The 23,446-nt window shown below is 37.1% G+C and overlaps 2 protein-coding genes across 4 annotated transcripts in view; one reads left to right on the forward strand and one right to left on the reverse strand.

Moving 5' to 3' along the window:
- Positions 1-15,242, forward strand: part of aopep (aminopeptidase O (putative)) — a 105,996-nt gene extending 90,754 nt beyond the window's left edge. For all 3 annotated transcript variants that reach the window (XM_051117185.1, XM_051117187.1, XM_051117186.1), the window contains exons 15-17: positions 1,094-1,180; positions 2,827-2,982; positions 14,443-15,242. In XM_051117185.1, the coding sequence (XP_050973142.1) occupies positions 1,094-1,180; positions 2,827-2,967 (228 nt within the window). In that variant the 3' untranslated portion in view covers positions 2,968-2,982; positions 14,443-15,242. The remainder of the gene's footprint in view (positions 1-1,093; positions 1,181-2,826; positions 2,983-14,442) is intronic.
- Positions 15,243-15,556: 314 nt separating this feature from the next.
- The window catches only part of fancc (FA complementation group C), a 38,243-nt gene continuing 30,353 nt past the window's right edge, over positions 15,557-23,446 (reverse strand). The window contains exons 12-15 of the mRNA XM_051117188.1: positions 22,157-22,250; positions 19,533-19,707; positions 19,224-19,415; positions 15,557-16,709 (exon numbers count right to left, since the gene is read on the reverse strand). Coding sequence (XP_050973145.1) covers positions 16,569-16,709; positions 19,224-19,415; positions 19,533-19,707; positions 22,157-22,250 — 602 coding nt within the window. The 3' untranslated portion in view covers positions 15,557-16,568. The remainder of the gene's footprint in view (positions 16,710-19,223; positions 19,416-19,532; positions 19,708-22,156; positions 22,251-23,446) is intronic.

A 23,446-nucleotide genomic window follows, 5' to 3' on the forward strand; every position in this document is an offset into this window, starting at 1 on the left:
TTGACAGTTTTTATAACTAATAATTGGTTAAAAAAGAAGTAATGTTTGATTTTATTGAAGAATTCTCTTGTAATATGTAATGTAATAGTTTATGCTAGCACATCTGCCTGTTCTATACTGCAAAAGAGACAGATATGCATTAACATCACTCAAATTAATCATTGTATTTTATATTCTCAAATTTATTTGATATCATTAAATGTAATTCTGACTATAATAATAATGTGGATGACATTAACCTGCAGAGGGTGCAATGTTTCAATATAAATCATAGAGCCCACAAAATGGAGTAAAACTTTTGTCCAAAATCAAGTACTCATGTCGATTAATCGTGACAACCCTAATTTTTTTTACAACTTTGTCAACATGACAAAATAACAGCAATACAACTTTACACATTTTAACATAAGAATGTTATACAACTAAAAGCTTCATATTTGACCTTTTTAAATCTACAAAACGTGACATATTCACTACTATTGTAAGCGCCTCACTGTAACCTCAGTTTTTTGCTTTTTTTTCCAAAGAAAACAAGAAACAATTTGAAATTATTTTTACAGTAATCAATATTATGCCACAAATGCTGCTGATAGAGCTTGCACTGAGAAATGAAATATTGTAACCTGAGCATCACTACAGTTGTCACTCCTAAAACTTTTGAGTTTGCCAGTGAAACAGAAGCGTAATGAGATCTCCCAGGCGTGTATGAGGTCAGGTTTTGGGCCGTGCTCAGCGCTGCTGTTGTTAGGTCACTGTGAAGGAAGAGTTGAATGACAGCAGAGAACAAGAAGAGGAATGAGAACGAGGGCAAGACAGAGCCAGTCTGTGATCTCTCCGCTCCGCTGCACTAACACAGCCTCCATTTATACACGAGAGAGAGAACATAAACAGAGCACACACCTCCACTGACACGCGCTTGCCTCCACATAAAACACACTGATAACAAAACCACACGGTCATGTGCTTTCCCAGATTTCCCCGTATGTGTGTGATTCCCGCAGGTGGTGACGTCCCGTGAGCACAGTGGTATTATGGAGCTGTTGAGCTGCTTTCATCTTGTTTAATCACTTTCTATCTGTCTCTTTCTTATTAGGTGAAACATCGCTGGTGTGAACTTGCGGTCAAGCATAAACACACAGCGGCATACCGAGACGTTGAGCTCTTTCTGATCCATGACCAGGTACATGAATTGTTCTCTAGTGCTTTGTTCCCAAACAAAATGAGCTGTCTTTATAGGCAGCCTTTTAAAGCAGGTTCATGACACATTTCAAAAGTTGGCCAAAGACAGCATCACATGCGTCCTTAATAGAGAAGTCAATTTGAGAACAGTGCACAGAGCTGGGTGAGATATAAATAAATAAAATACAAAATGATAATAATAAATATCTAATTATATATATATATATATATATATATATATATATATGTATGTATGTGACACTAAAGACTAGAGTAATGACTAATGAAAATTCAGCTTTGCCATCATGTGTAAAGTGGTTGTTTTAAATTGTAATAATATTTCACAATATTACTGTATTTTAATTTTGTATTTTTATGATTATGAAGGCTGTTATATATATATATATATATATATATATATATATTTTTTATATATTTTTTTTTTTATTATTTATTAGTTAATTCATTAATTTTTATTTATTTCATTTTAAAAAATAATAATGATTTTTACCCACCAATAAAATGTTTGTTATATGTATTAATTTACTAATTTATCAGTCAAATTGTATTAATATTTCACAATAATACTGTTTTTATTTTTTTATGATTATGAAGGCTGCATTTTATCAAATAAATGTAGCTAAGCTTAAAAGACTTTTTTATAGAAGTCTGTTTTGGATGGCAGTTTATATTTTTTATTTTATTATTTATTAATTTATATTTTTATTTAATTGATCAAGTTTTATTTTAGTTTAGGTTATTATCAATAAATACTTATTAAATAACAATAACAACAACAACAACAACAACAATAATGATAATAATAATAATAATAGTGATTTTCACCCCCAATAAAATGTTTGTTATATATATTCATTTATCAGTCAAATTGTAATAATATTTCACAGTATTCCTGTTTTTAATTTTTTTTTTTTTTTTTTTTAATTATGAAGACTGCATTTTATGAAATACATGTACCTGAGCTTAAGAGACTTATTATTATAATTTTTTAAGGTCTCTTTTTGCCGGCAGTTAATTAATTAATTTATTTATATTTTTATTTAGTTTTATTTTAGTTTAGCTTATTATCAGTAAATACTTAATTTATATTTAATAAATTATACTTAAATAATAAATAATAATGATTTTCATTCTCCAATAAAGAGTTTGTTATATATATTAATTTATTCATTTATCAATCAAAATTGTAATATTATTTCATAATATTACTGTTTTTGATCTTTTTTTATGATTATGAAGGGTGCATTTTATCAAATAAATGTAGCTGAGCGTATAAGACTTTTTTAAAAGTCACTTTTTGATGGCAGTTTATATTTTTAATTATATTTTTTTTATTTAATTTATTTAATTTTAATTTAGTTTAGGTTATTATCAATAAATATGTATTACATTTTAATAATAATAATAATAATAATTTTCACCTTCCAATAAAGTGTTATATACATTCATTTATTTATTTTTCAGTCATTTATAAGGTTACATTTCAGTCAGGTTGCTGCTTTGGAAGGGAGCTCCCTAGATAGTAGGCAGTGATGATACTCACTAGGTTTAAGAACACAGCTTAGATCTCTCTCTCTATTTCATAAAGAATACTTCTTGATTCTAGTGTGTCTGTGTGTGTGGCAGGCCATGGGTGTGTATTTGTACGGTGAGTTGATGGTCCAGGAAGATGCCCGGCAGCAAGCATTAGCACGTCATTGCCTATCCATCATCAAAGATGACATGGACCAATCAGCGCGCAGCGTAGTGGAGGAAATGATCCTCTGAACTCAGTCAAATCAGGTAAGAGTGTCACGTCCCTTCTGACCTTTATATACAGTCTGAACTCAAAATGATTTACAATTTAAATCAGCTCATTCTCAAAAAAAAAAGGCTACAAAAGGTTTTCGGGAAAAATCAAGAGACGTTCCACAGTCAGCTCATGCTGTCTCAACCTGCACCGTCAACAGATTTTAAGTTCCGAGTAAAGCCGGGACCCATTATTTGGTTATTTTTGGACACCTTTGACATAAAAAAGCTCATATTATGTAAGAGCTGCTTTGAAAAACAAAGATGCAGAAGTCATAAAAAGCCCTTTTGTTTTTACTCCCCACATTATTAAAGATCCACTCCCAGTGTCCTGGCCACCACCACATTCACATTCTTCCAGAAGCTCCCGCCTGCCTCTTCTGCACTTTTCCAGGAAGCCTGTCGAGATCTGTTTGTATTACGATGAATTTGGAATGTGCTCCTCAAACAATTCCCAAGCACCAGAAAAGAAACGGGTCAGCACCTTTTTTTCAGACGGGGCTTTGGGAGAGGTGGGTCTGTGGGCTCCTACTGCATCAAATTCCTTCCTTCACAAGGGAGGGATTCCCTGGGTCCACATAACAACTCCTAATTTGTTGCTTCCTTAAAAACTGCGGCAGACTGATATATGGTAGAAACTGTGAGCGGAAGAAAGGACAATTGTCTGGTTTTGAAGCCACCTATCTCACCATCACGCCAAGATATTATTCTGTTTAACCGAGCAGCACGGGCCGCTCGTCAGCCTATGGGAAAGAAACGACTTATGGGCCCCGAGATAAATCCATTAGTCGTCCCGCTCCAGCGTTTTTGGTGCTTTTAATCTGCCGCCAAGACAGTTTTATTTGTTTGGGGACTCTGTGGAGACGGGTGGCTTTTCCAAGGCATTGTGGTTTATGTCATTTGACTTAGATGAATCACGCCGGTCAAAACGATCATCCTGCAATTTGTGCTGCGCTAATGCTGCATTTTTGTTCTCAAAGAGCCTGTTTGTCTTCAGAGGTCAGCGTCTAGCCGGTGTCAATAATTCTTCAGCACACATTGGGCGTCCGCCTCACTCAGACGTGCCCTGAAATGCGGTAAATTCTGATAGCAGATTACACCTGTTGTTTTGAAGTGTGTCAGGAAAAGCTGTTAGGCCAGAGTAATGGACGTTGTGCTTTTCAGGTTTTTTACGTTTGGGGTCAACGATGTGAGTTTTTTGTCTTATTATTTAAAAATGACTTTCACAAATGTTATTATTTAAATATACACTATCAGTCAAAAGTTTTTGAACAGTAATTTTTTAGTCTCTTCTACTCACCAAGCCTGCATTTATTTGATCCAAAGTACAGAAAAAGCTGTAAAATTTTGAAATATTTTTACTATTTAAAATAACTGTTTTCTATTTGAATATATTTTAAAAATGTAATTTTTTCCTGTGATCAAATCTAAATTTTCAGCATCATTATTTCAGTCATGTGATCCTTCAGAAATCATTCTAATATGGTGATTTTCTGTTCGAGAAACATTTTTATTATCATTATCAATATTTTAAACAGAAAGATCCAAAGATCAGCATTTGTAACATTATACACTATACCATTCAAAAGCTTGGAGTTAATATAATTTTTTTTTTTTTTTTTATTGAAAGAAATTATAGAAATTAATACTTTTATTTAGCAAGGATGCTTTAAATTGATCAGTAGTGATGATAAAGACATTTATAATGTTACAAAAGATTTCTATTTCAGATAAATGCTGTTCTTCTGAACTTTCTATTCATCAAAGAAACCTGAAAAATACTACTCAGCTGTTTTTAAAATAATAAATGTTGTGTTAGCAGCAAATCAGAATATTAGAATAATTTCTGAAGGGTCATGTGACTGGAGTAATGATACTAAAATTTCAGCTTTGAAATCACACAAATAAAGTACATTTTAAAATATATTCAAATAGAAAACAGTTATTTTAAATACTAAAAATATTTCCAAATTTGACTGTTTTTGCTGTACCTTGGATCAAATAAATGCAGATTGGTGAGCAGAAAAACCCATTAAAAAAATCTTACTGTGCAAAAACTTTTGACTTGTGTGTGTGTATATATAACTTAACTTAAAATGTAAACTGAAAAAAAAAAAAAAAAAAAAAAAAAATTAAAATCTTCCAAAAACCTTTTGAAGATGGATGTATAATAAGATGTATTTACTTATGTAAGGAAAATGTTGCTTTTACTTTTCATTTCTTTGAAACTTCTTGAAAATCGTATAAAAGTTTTTCAAAACACCGTTGTGCAACCAACATGAATACAAAAAGCATATTTCTAAGACCTTGGTACATCCTTTAAACAGGATTTTCCTAGATTTTCCATTCTCTTTATCAGAGACACTGTTACATATCATTGGTCTTTTTTTTCTTTAGTGGAGTTTGAAAGCTGTTGAAAGAAAAAAAACAATCCAGTCAGATTGTTTTCAAAATAAAAACATTCAAAATTCGCTTTATTCCCAGATGTTAAAAGCAGCCATAGTTCATGCGTTTCAGAAATCCTCAGTCTGCCGATTACAATTGGTGTACTTCAGAAACAGTAAAAATATCCCACAAGTGTAAGAGAACTCCTGAGAAATGTGTCAGGGTTGAAATCTGAACGTCTCCTCATAAGAGAGAGCTGGAGTCGGTGGAGTTTGGGGGCCTGTGAAATGCGTCTTGATGGGGATAATGAGGGACATATCCGCGGCCCAGCCAAGCGTGCTCCATCGCAGGAGAGCAAGAGGATCTGCAGGTTTCGCCTTTCATGTTGCTGGCTGTGTGGGTTCCTGGCGTGCTGATTTGTGACTTAAGATAAAAATCACATTGCCAGGGATTACCACACAACCGCCGCTCGGACGGCTGCTATGGCAACCAGAGGCACCGTCTTAACGCAGCTCCAGAAAATAAAAATAAAAGAAGACATGGCTTTTCTCTGCGGGCCTCCGACAGGATGACAAGAAAATGCAGAGGAGGAACGCTTCCCTCCCGACGAGCGGCGTGGGTGAACGAGCGCGTACGCACGAGTGTCGACGAGAGACTCTCAGAGCAGGTGCAGAGCTTAGCTGATTGGTGAACAGTGATTGAACTCTTTGTTCACAGTGGCTAAGTTCTGCACCTGATGAGGGGATGACAGACGGAGAGAGACCTCTGGGAAAAGCTTTTTCCCACTTTTCTTCATGTCGTTACAGATGTGAAGTGTTAAAAGTCTAATGATTGTACATTCATGTCAAAGAAGAAATGGAAATGGAAGACGGCTTGAAAGAGAGAAAGTGCCTGTATTTGAGTTTGTAGGTTAAGCATGAATCTAAGACTTCCTTCTCGCACGTCTTCATCAGTTAGGTCTGTAGTAACGAGAAAAAGCTTCTTGATTCTTGAGTTTAGTCAGGATGCATTAAAGGGTTACTCCACCCCAAAATGAAAATTTGGTCATTAATCACTTAAGAAAACAAAAATAATGACTTTATTCAGCAATTCGTCTCCTCCGTGTGGTGCAGTTGACACAGAACAGCATACGTTGAAAATGACGCTATGGTGATGCGGAGAAGACGAATTGTTGAATAAAGTCATTTTGTTTTCTTTACGTACAAAAAGTATTCTCGTAGCTTCATAAAATTATGGTTGAACCCCTGATGTCACATGGATTATTTTACCGATCTCCTTGTTACGTTTCTGGATGTTGATCATGTTAATTACATGTCTATGTAATTAACATGATCAACAACAATTATGTCTATGGAAGGGCCAGAGAGCTGTCAGAATGCATCAAAAATATCTTAATTTGTGTTCCGAAGACGAATGGAGCTTTTACAGGTTTGGAATGACATGGGGGTAAGTGATAAATGATAAAACTTTCATTTTGGGTGGAGTAACCAGTTAAATTGATCAGGGTACGTCTACATTAATCCAGATAAAAGTGTTTTTATTTTAAAGGACACCTACAAGATGTAATATTGGTCTTGGGTGTACCCAGAATGTGTCTGTGAAGTTTCAGCTCAAAATACCCCATAGATAATTTATTATAACATGTGAAAATGTCATTTTTGTAGCGTGTCTTAAAAAAGCGCTGTTTTGGTGTGTTTAAATGTGAATGAGCTGCATATTTCCACCCCGTCTTCAGAAGAGGACATAGCGTATACATCTCTGCTTTACGTACCTACTAGTGTTGGGCAGTATGCTCAATTTTCATATCATCCTAACGTCAGCCTGTGAGCTCACGGATACACGATCTTATCGTGCTAACTTATTTAATTATGTACTTACAGGGTTCCCATGGCTCCTTGAAAGTTTGTGAATCTGAAAAAAAGTTTCAAGGCCCTGAAAAGTTTTTGAAAATAAACATACATAGATAAAGGTCCTTGAAAGTGCTTGCATTTATTTTGTGCAAGAAGTTTTCTGGAAAAAATTCCATATTATTCCTTCTGGTTCGCTAATGTGTTATTTCGCCAACACTTTGTGGCCTATACATACTGGCTTGCTTAATTTACATTAGTTAGGGTGACCATATTTCCTCTTTCCCCCGGACATGTCCCATTTTTGGACCTAAAAAATGCGTCCGGCCGGGATTTCTAAAAAATTTGGCTTTTGCTGTCTATGGTCGCTATTTATTGTGTGCGTTTCTGTATTAAAGCCCTACGCGGGACTGTTTTCTTGATCCCGCTCCCGCTGAATTTTGGGCCATTACCGCCTGCTCACGCAGTCATTGTAATACTGAATATAATTTTCATGCATCAGGAAACCGCTATAGTACGCAGAATATTTAAATCTCTTTTGAATGAGCAGCTATTCACTTTCACTTTCAATTTCGCGATCACGCACTCTGTATAAAGGGAGCACATCTTACAAGATCAGATATGACATTATCTGCTGAGCAACAAAACCTTCAGCATGATTTGTCAGTCATCTCTCATCAGTTAAATCTGATTCCTGCAGCTTTTGTTGGATGCAGGGTTGCCAAATACACATTGTTTTTTCACGGAATTGGGCTGCGAGGGGTTGATTTTCTCCAGTGGGTTAAATGTTTGAAATATTGCATAAATTACACTCGACTGAAATGATTATACTGAAACATTTTGCATTCTACCTGTGATAAAATAGGTTAACGTTAAATGTTGTGATGGCCACTGGTAGGAAGCCTTTTAGCTGTGTTTATGATCAATCTGCACAAGAGTGACTGTAAAATATACATTTTAGGTATGGGGAAAAAAAAGTATTTTTGCATAGTTGTGTTTGTCACACCTTTTTGACACCACCTTCACACCGTTTGAAAACCTTGCTCTCACTTGAAATGTGTCCCCACATTAATTCCTTGAATTTGAGGCTATTGGACCTGGAAAGTCGTGCCCCCCAAAACGAGTTACTGTGCCCCCCTTTTCCATCCTCTCCCCTCCTGAACGTGATCGATTTCGAAAGTGAAAGTAAAACGGAGAAAACAGCGCACAAAGAAAGAGACTGCACGCAATCACAGATTGCACGCCTCCTACCCGAAACACCCCCTCCCGCTCAACGAGATTATTGCCCCCCTAGAAATTTAAATGCCCCCTGAGGAAGGTGCCCTGGTGCTTGCTCTGTGACACAGCCACTCTAGTCAATACTTGTATTTATACCAGCCATCTCGTGGCAGGTTTCTGAAGCGCTCCAGAAGCGCCTCTCTGCAATGCATGGCTAAAGTTAGGTGCTTAGTCTATTTTTGACGGATAATAATAACAATCGTCTTGCTATCATCAAATGCAACAGATGATATCTACAAGATACTATCGTCTATTGGCACAACCCTAGTACCCACATCAATAAACAGTTGGTAGAAGCAACATAACTGAGAGCGAGAGAACCGCTGTTCATACCAAACACACTGAAAGTGGGATGAAACAGCACAATGGACCGAGCCCCACGACCGACTTGACGGCGCAGGGAGGAAACGTTTTCTAGCGTCACCAAACGGACAGCACAGTGCTGATCAGTTAAAATACTTTGATAACGTATGGGCACAAATAGGACGAAAACGTTAGCTAAGCACTATAACGACATGACATTCACAAGTCGAGTGAAATTATTTGCGCAGACATAAACGTATTTACGTAGATTTTGAGGCGCATTACCTTCAAAACTAAAAGTAATCCACTGCAGCCTCAGTGGCTCAGATGTTGAGAGAAAATGAAGATGCTTAGTCTTCTTAGGATTGCTTACGAGGCATTGTTGACGTTACAACAGCTTGAGCATGGAGAAACAACCAAACCAGTGTTGCCTACTTTTTTCAGTGAAAAGTAGCTAAGGCTGCTTGAAAAGTCATATTGCCTTGGCTCTGTGCACACATACTGTATTTTAATGCAGCCAAATTCTCAATAAAACTGTTTTCATTGATTTATTTTACTGTTTCTGTTGTCAGACAAGAGGATGAATGAGAAATAGTGAGTGAAATATGGCCTATTAAGACTGCATAACTAGATCTCCCTTCCAAGATGTTAATCTGCACTAAAATCCTGATTTATAATGGAGCCGTCGTCTGACAAATCAAATACGCAAATACGCAAATACGCAAAGACAATGGCTGTGCTGTGATTTTGGCTATATTTGCATATAATATCTATTTTAACTCGTCTCCACTGCTTGCTAAACAGAGCAGATGCAGAGAGTGAGGTGTGTGTGTGCCAGGAAAGCAAGACCTCGCGCTCATGCGGCAGTACCGACAAGTCTCAGAAACTAAAAGGTTTGTCCAAGAAGTCACTAGATTAGTTGCAAGGCGCTAAGGGGGGCTTAAAAGTTACTAAGTTGGCAACACTGAACCAAACACAAATCGCTGAGGGTGGAAACTATGGCAATGTAGGACTGTCAGTCAGCAGCTGTGGGCGGGGCCTAAACAATGTGACATCACATTGACTGGTTTGGTTTAATGGGGATTCAAAAATAAGAAGAGGGTTGTTTTTTATTTTTATTTTTTTTATCTTTTTAGGGCACTTGTGTTCATACACTGCCACACACATTTATGTCAAAAACATGTAAAAGTTGATTTAGCATAATAGGTAAAACGCCTCTTAAAACGCTCTGTCCACATTAGTGTTTCCAAATGTTTCTCAACGACACAGAAACTTCGGAAAACGATAAATTCGCCTTACTGCATGTGTAAAACATCATAAAAGTTCTCTGAGATGATACAGACACAGTAAGTTTACATGCAGTTCTTTTGGCAGGATCATTTTATTTACAAAAATATCTCATCATCCACTGACGCGTCCAGGTCGCACTCACTCACCATTATATGTTTGATCTAAAACGCAGCTGCCTTCATGTTTCGCCTCAGGAGAGCAATTGTGAGTAAATTTTCTGTCATCTTTGCAGGGCTGTAATCTGAAAAGTGTACAAAGTAACATCTGTAGCAACAGTGTGAAAGTGAATAGCACATAACAGGCACAATACTGATGTATGCATAGATTTCTGTTGTTACAATATGCGACTAAACATGCGTCATTATATTCAAAAGTCTCCGTTTTACAGTCCACACTACAAGGCCAAAACAGCGTTTTCAAATATATCCACTGTGGAGAGTGTTTTCAAAAAGCTCAGTTTACTTGACAAAAACACCGTCTCAGTGTGGAGGCCAAAACGGAGAGAAAAAGATAAACTTTCAAACAAAAACGTATTAGTGTGGACAAGACATAACATCGTGTCTACATTGGACGCGACAAGACAACAAATCCCCGACAGTAAACTGATGCGTTGTTCTATTTATGATGTACTGACCCAAAGGCCACGTTCACAAAGCAGCAGAATACGGTTGTCAGACCTGTATTTGAGTCCTAAATACGGTTACGTTCACACACAGTACGGTTATTTACAACTGTGACGATCTTATTCTATAACTGAGCTCACAACCGTAAATTTTCAGGACTCAAAACCGCATCCTCAGACTGGACGAGTTGTCCGTCACGTCATACAGTACGAGAGAGCCACTCTGCAGAAAGTGATAAAACTTCCAGTTTTATGGACGTCACCATTTTTGATATTATTTCACTGTTGCTAAGGTTACTGGTAAGGAATGCAGGCTGGACTATCGTTGCACGTTCATACAGACAGTATTTGGGACACTTCTGTAAGCTGCTGTGTGAACGGGACATTTCGAGACTCACACCTGTAAGTAAATGTGGTTGTCAATTCCAAAAACTGACAGTGTAAACGTAGCCAAAGTACAAATGATTTGCAAAGGTCACTTTGTGGCATCCAATGTAGACAGCCTCAAGCTGGTGTGGCGTGTTGTATTTATCAAAGAATCCTGAATGAAATGTTTTCTTAAAAATATTAAGCTGCACAACAGTTTTTTTAACGCTGATCATAAGAAATGTTTCTTGAACAAAATCAGCGTATTAGAATGATTTCTAATCATGTGACACTAAAGACTGAGGAATAAATAAAATTTTGAATCCATTAAAATATAAGTTATTTTACATTAGAATAACATTTCACAATATTGCTGTTTTAAATGCACCCTTTCTGAGCACAAGCAAACACTTATAAAAATCATACCAGTCTTTTGAAAAGTAGTATAAATGAGCAGGCTAATTTTGAATAACTTTTACTCTACATTTCTTTACATGTATTGTTAAGAGTAATGAATTTGTTACCAAAGTGCTTTGAACTCTGTTTGGCATACCTTATTTTTCCGCCCCACTGGCTCGTTTCCCAATTGCTTCATCAAAACCTTTTCCAGCATATGGTGCTTTCACATCATACTGAGAATTCATATATTACTGAGCAAACATTCTTTGAGGGTTTCTGGAGTGAAATGAAACTTGATCGCAGCAGCGCAATACGACGCGGTTGCCTTCGTAATGAGCTGATTGTGAGATCCCTTTCACGACGAGCATAACAAACTCTTGCCGAGAGCACTCGGGTTGGCATGACAGATGAAGAGCGAGTCTGAGATGGTGGAGATGGCTGTAATGAGGACTGAAGAGAAACAGACTGAGCTAATGGAGCCCACAGTGAGATGAGGAGCCCAGGAGTTATCGTCTTCTCCTCCTCCTCTTCTTTCGTCTCCTTATGCTCAAGTCTTATAGCATCACCGTGTGCGAAAAACACTCTCACTCTCTCCTACTGCTGGGCCACAAAATCCACATGAAATCCAGAGGAAGTCTGAGAAACGTGGACAGAAGGAGGAACGGAGCGAGACGTGGCCACACAGACCAAAACATCTGCATCTCTGGACTGTAAAAACAGCTCCACTTTTAGCTTTGATGGGTGAAATATGAAAGACAGCAATTGAGACAGGAAGTTGCGCTTAAAAGGACTTCTGCAGATCGAGTTAGCGGACGGCCAGCGGCCAGCACGTCGTCTTCTAAGTCATGACAGATGTAGGAGTTAAATATGAAGCTGAGGAGAAGCTGGCCATAAATGCCTATATTTAGAAGCTGTTTAAAGATGCATTACCATTCATGGCTAGTAAAAATGGAATTAGTTGCACGGGCTGTATTTAAAACGTCATTAGGAGATATTTTGTGGGAAATGAAGTGCTAAGCACCTTCAGCTGAAGCGTATTATTCCATATCTGATCCTTCCATCAAGCGGCCCATGCTGAACGTGAGTCATATGTGAGCATGTGAGAGATAGATGGACCTGGCCTCCCGTGCCTACTGAGCTGATTACAGTACTGTAGAAACACTGGCTCAGTTCAGCAGGAACAGGAGTCTGGTCCACAAACCCCCCAACTCATCTCCGCTTCTTCAGGCTCACCCACACACACATGCACCTCAGGCATTTTAAGTGTGCCTAGCTTGGAGACAACTTGTGAAAAGCATACATCAGTGTTGTTATTGTTAAATGCAACTTTTAGCTCACTTCCAAAATAAAAATTTCCTGATAATATTACTCAGCCCTATGTCATCCAAGATGTTCACGTCTTTCTTTCTTCAGTTGCAAAGAAAATAAGGTTTTTGAGGAAAACATTCCAGGATTTTTCTCCATATAGTGGACGTCAATGGATGCCAATGAGTTGAAGGTCCAAAGTGCAGTTTCAGTGCAGCTTCAAAGGACTCTACATGATCCCAGCTGAGAAATAAGTGTCTTGTCTAGCGAAACGATCAGCCATTTTCTTAAAAAAAATTAAATAAATAAAAAAAAAATGTATATACTATACTTTAAAAGGTCCTAAGTTTTTCACCAAATCGGAACCAAACCAGTGGAGAAAGATTCTCTGGACAGTGAATATCAATAATTATCACAAAAAAAAAAAAAAAAAAAAAAAAAAAAAAAGTTGAACTTTCAACTCACCTTGACAAAGGGACACCGAAACGTTTGAAGGGGACAGGACAAACTCAGCACACTTATGTAAGCGCTCAAGGTGAGGTCACAGGGGAGAAAAAGAAAAAACGCAGATTGGCCAATTGGTGGCGCTATAAGAGGGGAAAAAACATAAAAATGACTATAACTAGGCAACCATTTGTCCTATCAACATGAAAATTGCTGTGCACGGTCTTGGTCCAAAGTGTCCACAAGTGTCTAAGAGGACGTTTGCGTATGTCAAAAAAAAAAATGTCTACCATTGGCTGATGAAGTTTGAGGACCTACTAGACAAGGTTAACGGAGGCCGATCAGAACAAAACTTGGTGGTTCTGTTTGACTCACAGCCTCAAAGGTCTGTGAGAAATTTTAAAGAAATTGGCCACTGGGGGGTGGTATCACATTTTTTGAGGGCATAAATTATTGTACATTGCGCGGTTTTCCGCACATACGCACATTATTTATATCGTATGATAGAACTTCTCATTCTGAACAAATTTGCCTCTCGAACCACTGCTGTCACTCAAACTGTTATTTTAATTGATTGAGCTCAGTTTGGAAAAAACACAGCAGTGCAATTCTCTGGACTCTCTAGGTCAGTAATTATCAAAAACATGTTGAATTTTACCCTTTAGGAAGCTATAACAGGGTCCTTTAGAAAAAGGGCCTGTCCAAATATACCCAAAAGCCTATAAAGCCTAAACGGAAACTCAAAACTTCACGAAACCCACTGAGTACATGCGACAGGTGCTTCTAAACAAGCATGCAAAGTTTCAGGGATAGCAGACCACAGTTGGCTCTATAAGTCAAAAATGTTATAAAAACATATTTATATGGTAAATCACCTGGATTTGATAAAAATGTTTTTTTTAATAATTGATTTAGGTGGTTACAGGTGTGTTAAATATTTAATGTCTTTGTGCTTAAATACCTAAAGTGTTTGAACTCCAGTAATCGCTGCTTGCAGCTATATTTCTTTTTATTTTTAGTTATTTTTAATACATTTTTATTTCTTTTTGCACCAGTTATGATTACTTTTTCAAATCCTTTTTATATAAAGCACTGAATTTCTGTTGTGTATGAAGTGTGTTATATAAACCTGCCTTGATACATTAACTCTGATGTCATGACCATGAATCATAAGGTTTCCTGCTGTACTGACTGTGTGGCTCTTCTCTTTTGCAGGTTTCAGATCTGTCTGCTCTTCAGTCACATGTTCAACTCAGGGAACTCAAGCAGGATCTGACTGTCTACTGCTCACTGATGCTCAATGAGGACAATGAATGGACTATACAAAAAAATAAAATACAAATCATTGCACATTTAAGCAAGAAGACAAAATAAAGACTAAAATGTAATACTTTTTATTGTCAAAATAAAAACTACTGTACACAAATGTATGTGTCATTCTGAAGTCTTGAAGGGCTGGACTACCTGAACTTCCACACCAAGGTACATCTTGTTTTCGTGCACGTTGAAGTCGACGTCAGCAGTTTCTGAACCCGTTCACACCATGTCAAGTTTTAGAGTGCCAATCAGATAGGAAGAAAATGTTTGTGGTAGAAATATGTGCTGATGATGCATGTTTGTACGTTAAACATGTCACTTTATCCTCACTGTTAGTGTTTTTTCAACACTTTCAGGGACATTGCTTTGTTAGAAATATGGTCCCCTATAACAGCTATTTGTGACCTCAGACCACAAAACCAAGGGGTCCGTCTTAAGGGTCCATTTTTTTATTCATCTGAAAGCTGAATAAATAAGCTTTTCATTGATTGTAAGGTTTGCTAGAATAGGACGATATTTACCGATATTGAGAAAATCGCCTTTAAAGTTGTCCAAATGAAGTTCTGAGCAATGCATTTTACTAATCAAAAATTAAGTTTTGATATATTTACGGTACGAAATTTATAAAATATCTTCATGAAACATGATCTTTACTCAATATCCTAATGATTTTTGGCATAAAAGAAAAATCAGTTTTGACCCATACAATGTATTTTTGGCTATTGCTACAAATATTCAATATTAAGTAACTAGGGATAGAATTAGTTGCAATTATACTAGTATTAAAGAAATAGTTCACCCAAAAAAAAAAAAAAAAATTACCCAAAAATGCAATCCAAGATGCTCTGTTTTTTTCTTCAGAAGATTCAGATTTGGAGAAATTTTTAACTTAAAGCTGATGCTTCTGGCTACAATTGGGAATGGACTTTTTCCATTCAAAGAAGTTTTATGAAAAATTCTGGCCATATTTTGGCTGGAAATAACCATTTAAAGTTAAAATGTCTTAAAGATGGATTTGTGTCTTACAAACATGCAGCTTTTTGCCTTATAAGACATTAAACGGTGGACTGGAGTCATGTCAATTACTTGATTATTGTGATGCTTCTATCAGCTTTTTGAACTCTCATTCTGACAGCACCCATTCACTGCTGTGAATCCATTGGTGAGCAAGTGATGTAAAGCTAAATTTCTTCAAATCTGTTCCAATGAAACAAAATCTTGGAAACCCTTTAGTTAAATAAATTCAACAAATTTTCATTTTTGAGCGAACCATTCCTTTCACTCTAATTGAACTGCTTTTCAAAAGACAATTGTGATATTCTCATAGGTTATCGAGGCTGTAAATGCAGTATGACCTAGTTTTGAGTGATAAACACATGCTTGAGCAGTCTGAATAGGGAAAACGCTCAGAGGAAATGGCCCTACAGGGAGACGGAGACCCATGGAGAAGCACTAGCGATGATGGAGTCTACAAAGTACAGTACACAGAGACTAAACTATTCAAGAGGCCCTGCGCTGGGAGTACACACCATTACACACACACACACACAGATGTGAGCGTTCATGTGGTGAGAAGGACTCCGGCATGCTCTCCTGTCAAAAGAATGAGTGGGAGGACAGTGAGCGAAGACAAACGGCGTGTTAGCGAGACGGAGCTCCACAGTCAAACAACAAACGACTTCCAAGTCCAAACACTCAGGAAATACAACCGCAGATCTGACAGCAGTCACATCCTTGGAAATTTACTTTCTCCGATTCGCGTTTGATGTCATCCAAACACACAGATAGAAATACATGTGCTGCTTTTATTTGGCTCAATACATCAAGTGCGGAGGCCCCTCTTGGGTTTAGAGGGGAGAACACCCACTGCTTTTCAAGTTAAAAACGGCAGCTGGGCTTCTCTTCTATAAATGCCATATCGTCCCACCCAGCTTTTCAGTGCGTAACTGAGCCACGCCAGGATTCCTTGTCCTAATAAATAGTTTCGGCGAGCGCCCGAAGCTAGGACTTTTTATGTGAGACTCTCAGGTTTGGAGGAGGGTGTCCTGAAGAGTCCTCAGCCTGGAATGAACTTTGTCATCCCGCGTAGCGCCACTGTTTAGTCTGCAGCGTATTGAGGCGAGGCTCCACGGTGCCCTGCGCTTCACATCGGCCTCGGTCAGCACCTGCCAGCATCACAAAACACACACATTTTGGTAACTAGCCCTCACAATTTCCACTGGACCACTGAAGTTATTGAGATGAGCCTATGAAATGTATATTAACCAACAGCTTGTGGTCACTATGAAATATGAAAATTCTGTCATTAATTAGTCATCCTCATGTTGTTCCAAACCCGTAAGACCTTTCTTCATCTTCAACACAAATAAGATATTTTTGATGAAATCCAAGAGCTTTCTGACCCTGCACAGACAGCAACGCAACTGAAATGTTTTATGGCCCAGAAAGGCCCAAAGGACGCTGTTAAAATAGTCCATGTGACATCAGTGATTCAACCTTAATTTTATGAGAAGTATTCTTAAACCAAAAAGTATTCTCATAGGTTCATAACATTACGATTGAACCACTGACAGTTGTGTTGCTGTCTATGCAGGGTCGGAAAACTCATCTAAAATATTTTAATTTATGTTCCAAAGATGAATGAAGGTCTTCGGTTTGGAAAGATATGAGGGTGAGTATTTAATTACACAATCTTAATTTTTTCGGGAAATATCACTTTAAACATACACTAGGTGGAAAAAAAATGTAAGACAGAAAATTTTATGAAAACCAATTTTTTGCCACATAAGAAAAATATATCAGTCTTTAGTAAATCATAATGATAATTAATAATTAATTAATAATAATGACATTATGAAATTATGAGGTCAATTATGAGTTATAATTATAGTACAAAAAGTCAAAACAAAACATTACATTTACAAAAAAATGAAAATTATTAAATAAAAAGTTGTAATTAAAGCATTTAGAAAAATTATATTCAAGAGAGACAAAATTGAAAACCAAAGCGCTATTTTTCCCTTTCATACACTACTAGTCCAAAGTCAGTGGACAGTAATTTTTTTTAATGTTTTAAAGAAGTCTCTTTTTTCTGAAGTTTTTTTAAAGAAGTCTGCATTTATTTGATCCAAAGCACAGCAAAAACATTACAATTTTGAAATATTTTTACTATTTAAAATAACGGATTTCTATTTGAATATATTTTAAAATGTAATTTATTTCTTTGATTTTAAAGCTGAATTTTTAGCATCATTACTCCAGTCACATGACCCTTCAGAAATCATTCTAATATTTAATTATTATTTTATTATTATTATTATTATTATTATTATTATTGAAAACAGCTGAGTAGAATTTAAGGTTTCTTTGATGAATAGAAAGTTCAGAAGAACAGCTTTTATCTGAAACACCTTTTGTTTACCTTTGTTATATTATAAATGTCTTCACCATCACATTCGATCAATTTAAAGCATCCTTGCTAAATAAAAGTATTCATTTCTATCATTTCCTTCCCAGGGAATAAAAATGATACTGACTCCAAGCTTTTGAATGGTATAGTGTATAATATTACAAAAGCTTTTCATTTAATATAACTGCTGATCTTTGTATCTTTCTATTCAAAGAATCCTGAAAAAAAGTACTCAACTGTTTTGAATATTGATAATCATAAAATTAGAAATTAGCATATCAGAATGATTTCTAAAGGATCATGTGACACTGAAGACTGGAGTAATGATGCTGAAAATTTAGCTTTGACCACAGGAATAAATTACATTTTATATTTTTTTCAAACTGAAATATTTCACAGTACTACTGCTTTTGCTGTATTTGGATCAAATAAATGCATCTTGGTGAGCAGAAGAGCCGTCTTTAAAAAAATAAAACAAAAAAAACAAAAACATGAAAAATCTTACTGTCCAAAACCTTGTGACTGGTAGTGTAACAGAAAATCTAACCTTAATGAAAATCTTTCCCTCCAGTGAGCTGTTCATGCATGAATCATTGTGATTAGATCATTGGATCATATTTTTTTTTCTTTCTATCACTGAATCATTAGTTTCGACCAGTTCAAACTCGTTGACTTGAATTAACAGCTTTTTGGGGGAAAGATTTCCAACAGTGAATAATGATTTACAGTAAATCTCAGTCTAATCCTCACACAAATCTATCACATGATATGAAGTCATATGAACAACTTTTTTTTTTTGATTGTTTTTGGTTTCTATTTATCAGTGTCAGAGCTTGACAGCCCCTGCATTAAGATTATTCAAAATATCACTACATTTTGAGGTCCACAGAATGAAATCGTATGATTTTAGAACAACACAGGGGTGAAAAATTACGAGTTTTGGGTAAACAAAGCTGAGGTGACTTTATTAAAACTCAACCTCACCTTGCCACAAAGGAACAACTCTCAGTGTTCAAGCTGTTGGGTGTAAACTTGTTTTCATACAGAGTGTGTGTGAAACAGCCGGCAGCCTATTTTATTCTGTTGTTCTCTGCATACCACAAGAACTAGCGTAGGGTCAATAAAGGCACTGATGACAACTTAATTGGGCTGCGCACAGCCCTCGTCTAGTCTTGAATAGGCCACCGGGCTCGCATGAGCAAACCCTTGGCATTTGAGAACGTGAATGTAATTTTACAATGTGTTGAATGTGAATCAGCGAAGACCTCACCTTGTCAGCTATTTCAGTGATAATGCTAACAGGTCCACGGGAAAAGACGGCGAAGTTTGAAAACAATTGCAAAACGAGGTTTGACGAAAGGGAGGAGGACAGGAGCTCCTTCACAGCGCTGAGGTGTCTGGGAGGGGGAGGACTAGTGAGAAACAGCATCCTTAGATGAGTCCAGGCTTCTCTGGCCACTGCCTGAGATTAAAACAAAGAGGAGGAAACCATCAGTAATTTTCCAGTCTGCTTCACTTTGCTGTTTTTAACTTGTGACGTAAGGTTGACTGACTTCAGCGCCATAATTAGATCTCTTACGGTTTGTTGGGACCTCTGGTGCCCTCTGTTGGTGGGGTGATGGAAGAACGTCAGGAGCCACAGCAGCGGTTCGGCGTTCTCAGGCGCTGCCAGAACAAGCAGCTCAGCAGCTGTGTCCACCCAATACCCACACTGCACCAGCAGGAACCAAGCCTCAAAGACAGCCTGATACGCCCTGGAAAATCACCATCCACCCAAACACACAATGAAAGAACCTAACAATTATTGACTGATACATATGGGAGAGGGAGAAACAAGAAGGCTGAGTCAGTTTGGACAGAGATAGAGAGATTTACACTGACAGCTGCTCAAATTAAACTTTTGGTTTGTTCTCTGATAATATCCTGATGACACCTGCAGCTGACACTCATATTACTTAGAATGCTTACAATGCATGCATTTTCCTAGAAATGTACGCAACACACATGCATCAGGCCATTTAATTGTACGGGCCTATGAAATCTGTTTTATTTTTTCCCAAATTCCATTTTTTATGTTTTAAAGGAGAAGTCCACTTCCAGAACAAAAAAATACAAATAATGTACTCACCCCCTCGTCATCCAAGATATTCATGTCTTTCTTCTTCAACCGTGAAGAAATTATGTTTTTTGAGGGAAACATTTCAGGATTTTTCTCCATATAGTGGACTGATATGGTACCCCGATTTTGAACTTCCAAAACGCAGTTTAAATGTGGCTTCAAACGATCCCAGCCGAGGAAGAAACGATTGGTTATTTTCATTTAAAAAATACTGTTTAAATACTTTTTAATCTCAAACGCTCGTCTTGTCTTGCTCTCGTTGAACTCTGTGTATTCTGGCTAAAGACAGTTAGGGTATGTCGAAAAACTCCAATCGTATTTTCTCCGTCAACTTCACAAATCATTTCAAAATCATCCTACTTTGCTGCAGAAGTACTGAAACAGTCTTTGCAAAGTGAACATGCAAAGATCAAACACCCTTAACAAAAAAGGTAAAACAGCGATGTAGGGCGATTTTGAAGTTGAGGGAGAACATGAGATGGGAATTATCCTTTAATGGGTAATATTTTGTCATACCCTAACTGTCACAAACTGGAAAAAACAGTTTAGGCAGAGCGAAACAAGACGAGTGTTTGACATTAAAAAGTATATAAATTGTATTATTTTTATGAAAATAACCGATCATTTCGCTAGATAAGACCCTTTTTCCTCGGCTGGGATCGTTTACAAACGCATCTGGGATCGTTTGAAGCCGCATTTAAACTGCATTTTGGAAGTTCAAAACCGGGGCACCATATCAGTCCATTATACAGAGAAAAATCCTGAAATGTTTCTCTCAAAAAACAATTTCTTTACGGCTGAAAAAAGAAAGACATGAACATCTTGGATGACAAGTGGGTGAGTAAATTACCTGTCAATTTTTGTTCTGGAAGTGGACTTCTCCTTTAACTGATCTGGATCCCATTTTAATTTTCCAAGACTCTGTTTCAATGATTAAATAAAAAATATTAACCAAAAAGCAGGTCTAATTAACTGAAATCATGAAACCAAAAAAAAATAAGCGTAAAGGGTATGGTGCTTTTTGAATTGCATGAATTTTGCGTGAAAAGATATGTGCTTGTTGACAAAATACTTATTTCATAGATACATTTTCTTTCAATATTGCAAGCACTTTTCACATACTTCTTCAGGAATATTGCTGTTTTCAATGGTTTCCCGGGCCTTACATTTCAAAAAGTCAAATTCAAGCACTTTAATGTACTATTTTATATACAAAAAACTATCATTACATTAAATAATATATTTCTGTCACAGTTTCTACAAGTTAAGCCTAACTTTTTATTTTGACAGGTTGCTGTGAAGACCTTTAAGTTTCTGTTTGTATATGATACGACCATAGTTTTTCTCAAAAGAAATGGTAAAATGCTCATGAAGTGACTCTCAGAGCAGTTTTAGAGATTATATTTGTGTTTGAGTCAGCAGAGGCTGAAAACACTGCGAACGTCACACAAACTTCAGCATGCGTGTATTAAACAAAACTGTGCAACTGCCCCATTCATTCACACAGAGACACGCAGAACATGTGGGATTCATATTTAAATAGTACTTTTGCTTCTTAATATTCACAGACACAATTCTACATTGTGTTTTGACTTACTTACAAGTGTATTGACTTACTTTTGATTTATTCATCTTAAATTGGGCAAATTCTATGACATTCCACTATACAGTAAATTCCATTTTTATGACTGGACTCTGCGACTCCACCCACATTTTCCGCATATTCATACCAAATGTGAAAAAATTTGCATATGAACGTATATAGCATGGCTGGCTAAATGAAAAACATATTTTATATTTGCATGCACATATATCACAGAGATGTCTGTCCCAACCATTTTGTCATTCAGGACATTGACACGATACTATTTTTTGGGGTGGACAAGGTTTTGTGCAAAGCAGCTATGTAGTTCAGGTAAAAACTTATCGCTGAATATCTGGTCATCTGTGTCCAAATACCCACCTGTGTCAAGCCTGAGCGGGCTAGAAACATACAGGATTACTGTGTGGGAAATCTCTGTAGTGGCAGCACTGCGGACGATAAGAGAGCAATGAAGTGTAGGGTGTCTTGAAGCTCATCTCACCTGACATCTTCCCCCGCCTCCTCATTCTCCGTCACGCTCTGAAGTAAACTTCTGATCCAGCTCAGATGATCCAGCCAGGCCTCCCTGGGAACCTCTGAAATGAGGAAAGTAGAAATGAGACACTTTTGAAATTGATTTCCAGGTGGATGAGGTGAACTTAGCAACTGATAACAGGAGCAAGTTTTCAACTGACTCTTCTCTAAGCCTTAAAAATGTTCCTGAACAATCTTACACTAAGATCTGTTGTCTCTCTAAAAGGATAGTTCACCCAAAAATGGAAATTCTGTCATTAATTACTCACCCTCATGTTGTTTCAAACTCATAAGGCCTTCGTTCATCTTCGGAATACAAATTAAGGGTCAGAAAGCTCTCAGATTTCATCAAAATATCTTAATTTTTGTGTTCCAAAGATGAAGATAAGGGTGAGTAATCAATGACAGAATTTTTCATTTTTGGGTGAACTGTCCTTTTAAGTCATATCATAGTCAAGAATCATGGTCTATCTTTAGCCTGATGAGGTAAATAACTAAGCTCCGGCATTCAGAGACGAAGGTCCCCCTTCACGTCAATCATTCCATGTACAATGACGACTGAACCAGTGCAAACAAATAATCCCAAAAAAGCGCCCCTGGCGCAGAAGGCACCTGAGGTCTGCAGCTATTCTTCTGTTGTGCTGGTTATATAATAGGTGCCATTGTGAGGATATCCTCTGGAGTTTGGGAGGCACAGAAGAGTCCCTGGTCCTTTGGGAGCCAAGCTAGAGATAGATATCAGAGGACCGGACTGAGGCGGGCAGGGTGGGTACAGGAGGAAGGAGCTGTTTGTTTGGGACTGCTCTGATGGAGAAAGGGCGATAAGGCCAGGCTTTGGAGACTTCAGATGGTGGTGGTTTACAATGAAGGATTCAAATGAATCTCTAGCCACTCAGTGAGTCAAGCTGACTCAGAATGAGGTAAATATTTTGAATAAGAGGGTGTGGCTGGTCTAAATGTGCGTAAAAGTATTGTCGTCTGCAAACAATCTGATAGAATTAGACTATACTATGTAATGGTCTCCCTTTAGGAAAAGGAAACATGCACTATTTCTCTCATATGACCCTATATTTAGAATTCACTTTACAAACGGCTGTCTGTGACTGACAAGCACATGAGAAAAACCAATTAGTTTTTCATGCTAAGAAACTATTTAAAACAAGTGAAAAACATGTGAAAGGAAAATATTTTTTTTTTAATGCGCCAAGTAAATTCATTTTATATCAAAGCAAACTGATTAAAGGGGACATTGGATGCC

This window comes from Labeo rohita, chromosome 8, assembly GCF_022985175.1.
Source record: "Labeo rohita strain BAU-BD-2019 chromosome 8, IGBB_LRoh.1.0, whole genome shotgun sequence".
Lineage (NCBI taxonomy): Eukaryota > Metazoa > Chordata > Actinopteri > Cypriniformes > Cyprinidae > Labeo > Labeo rohita.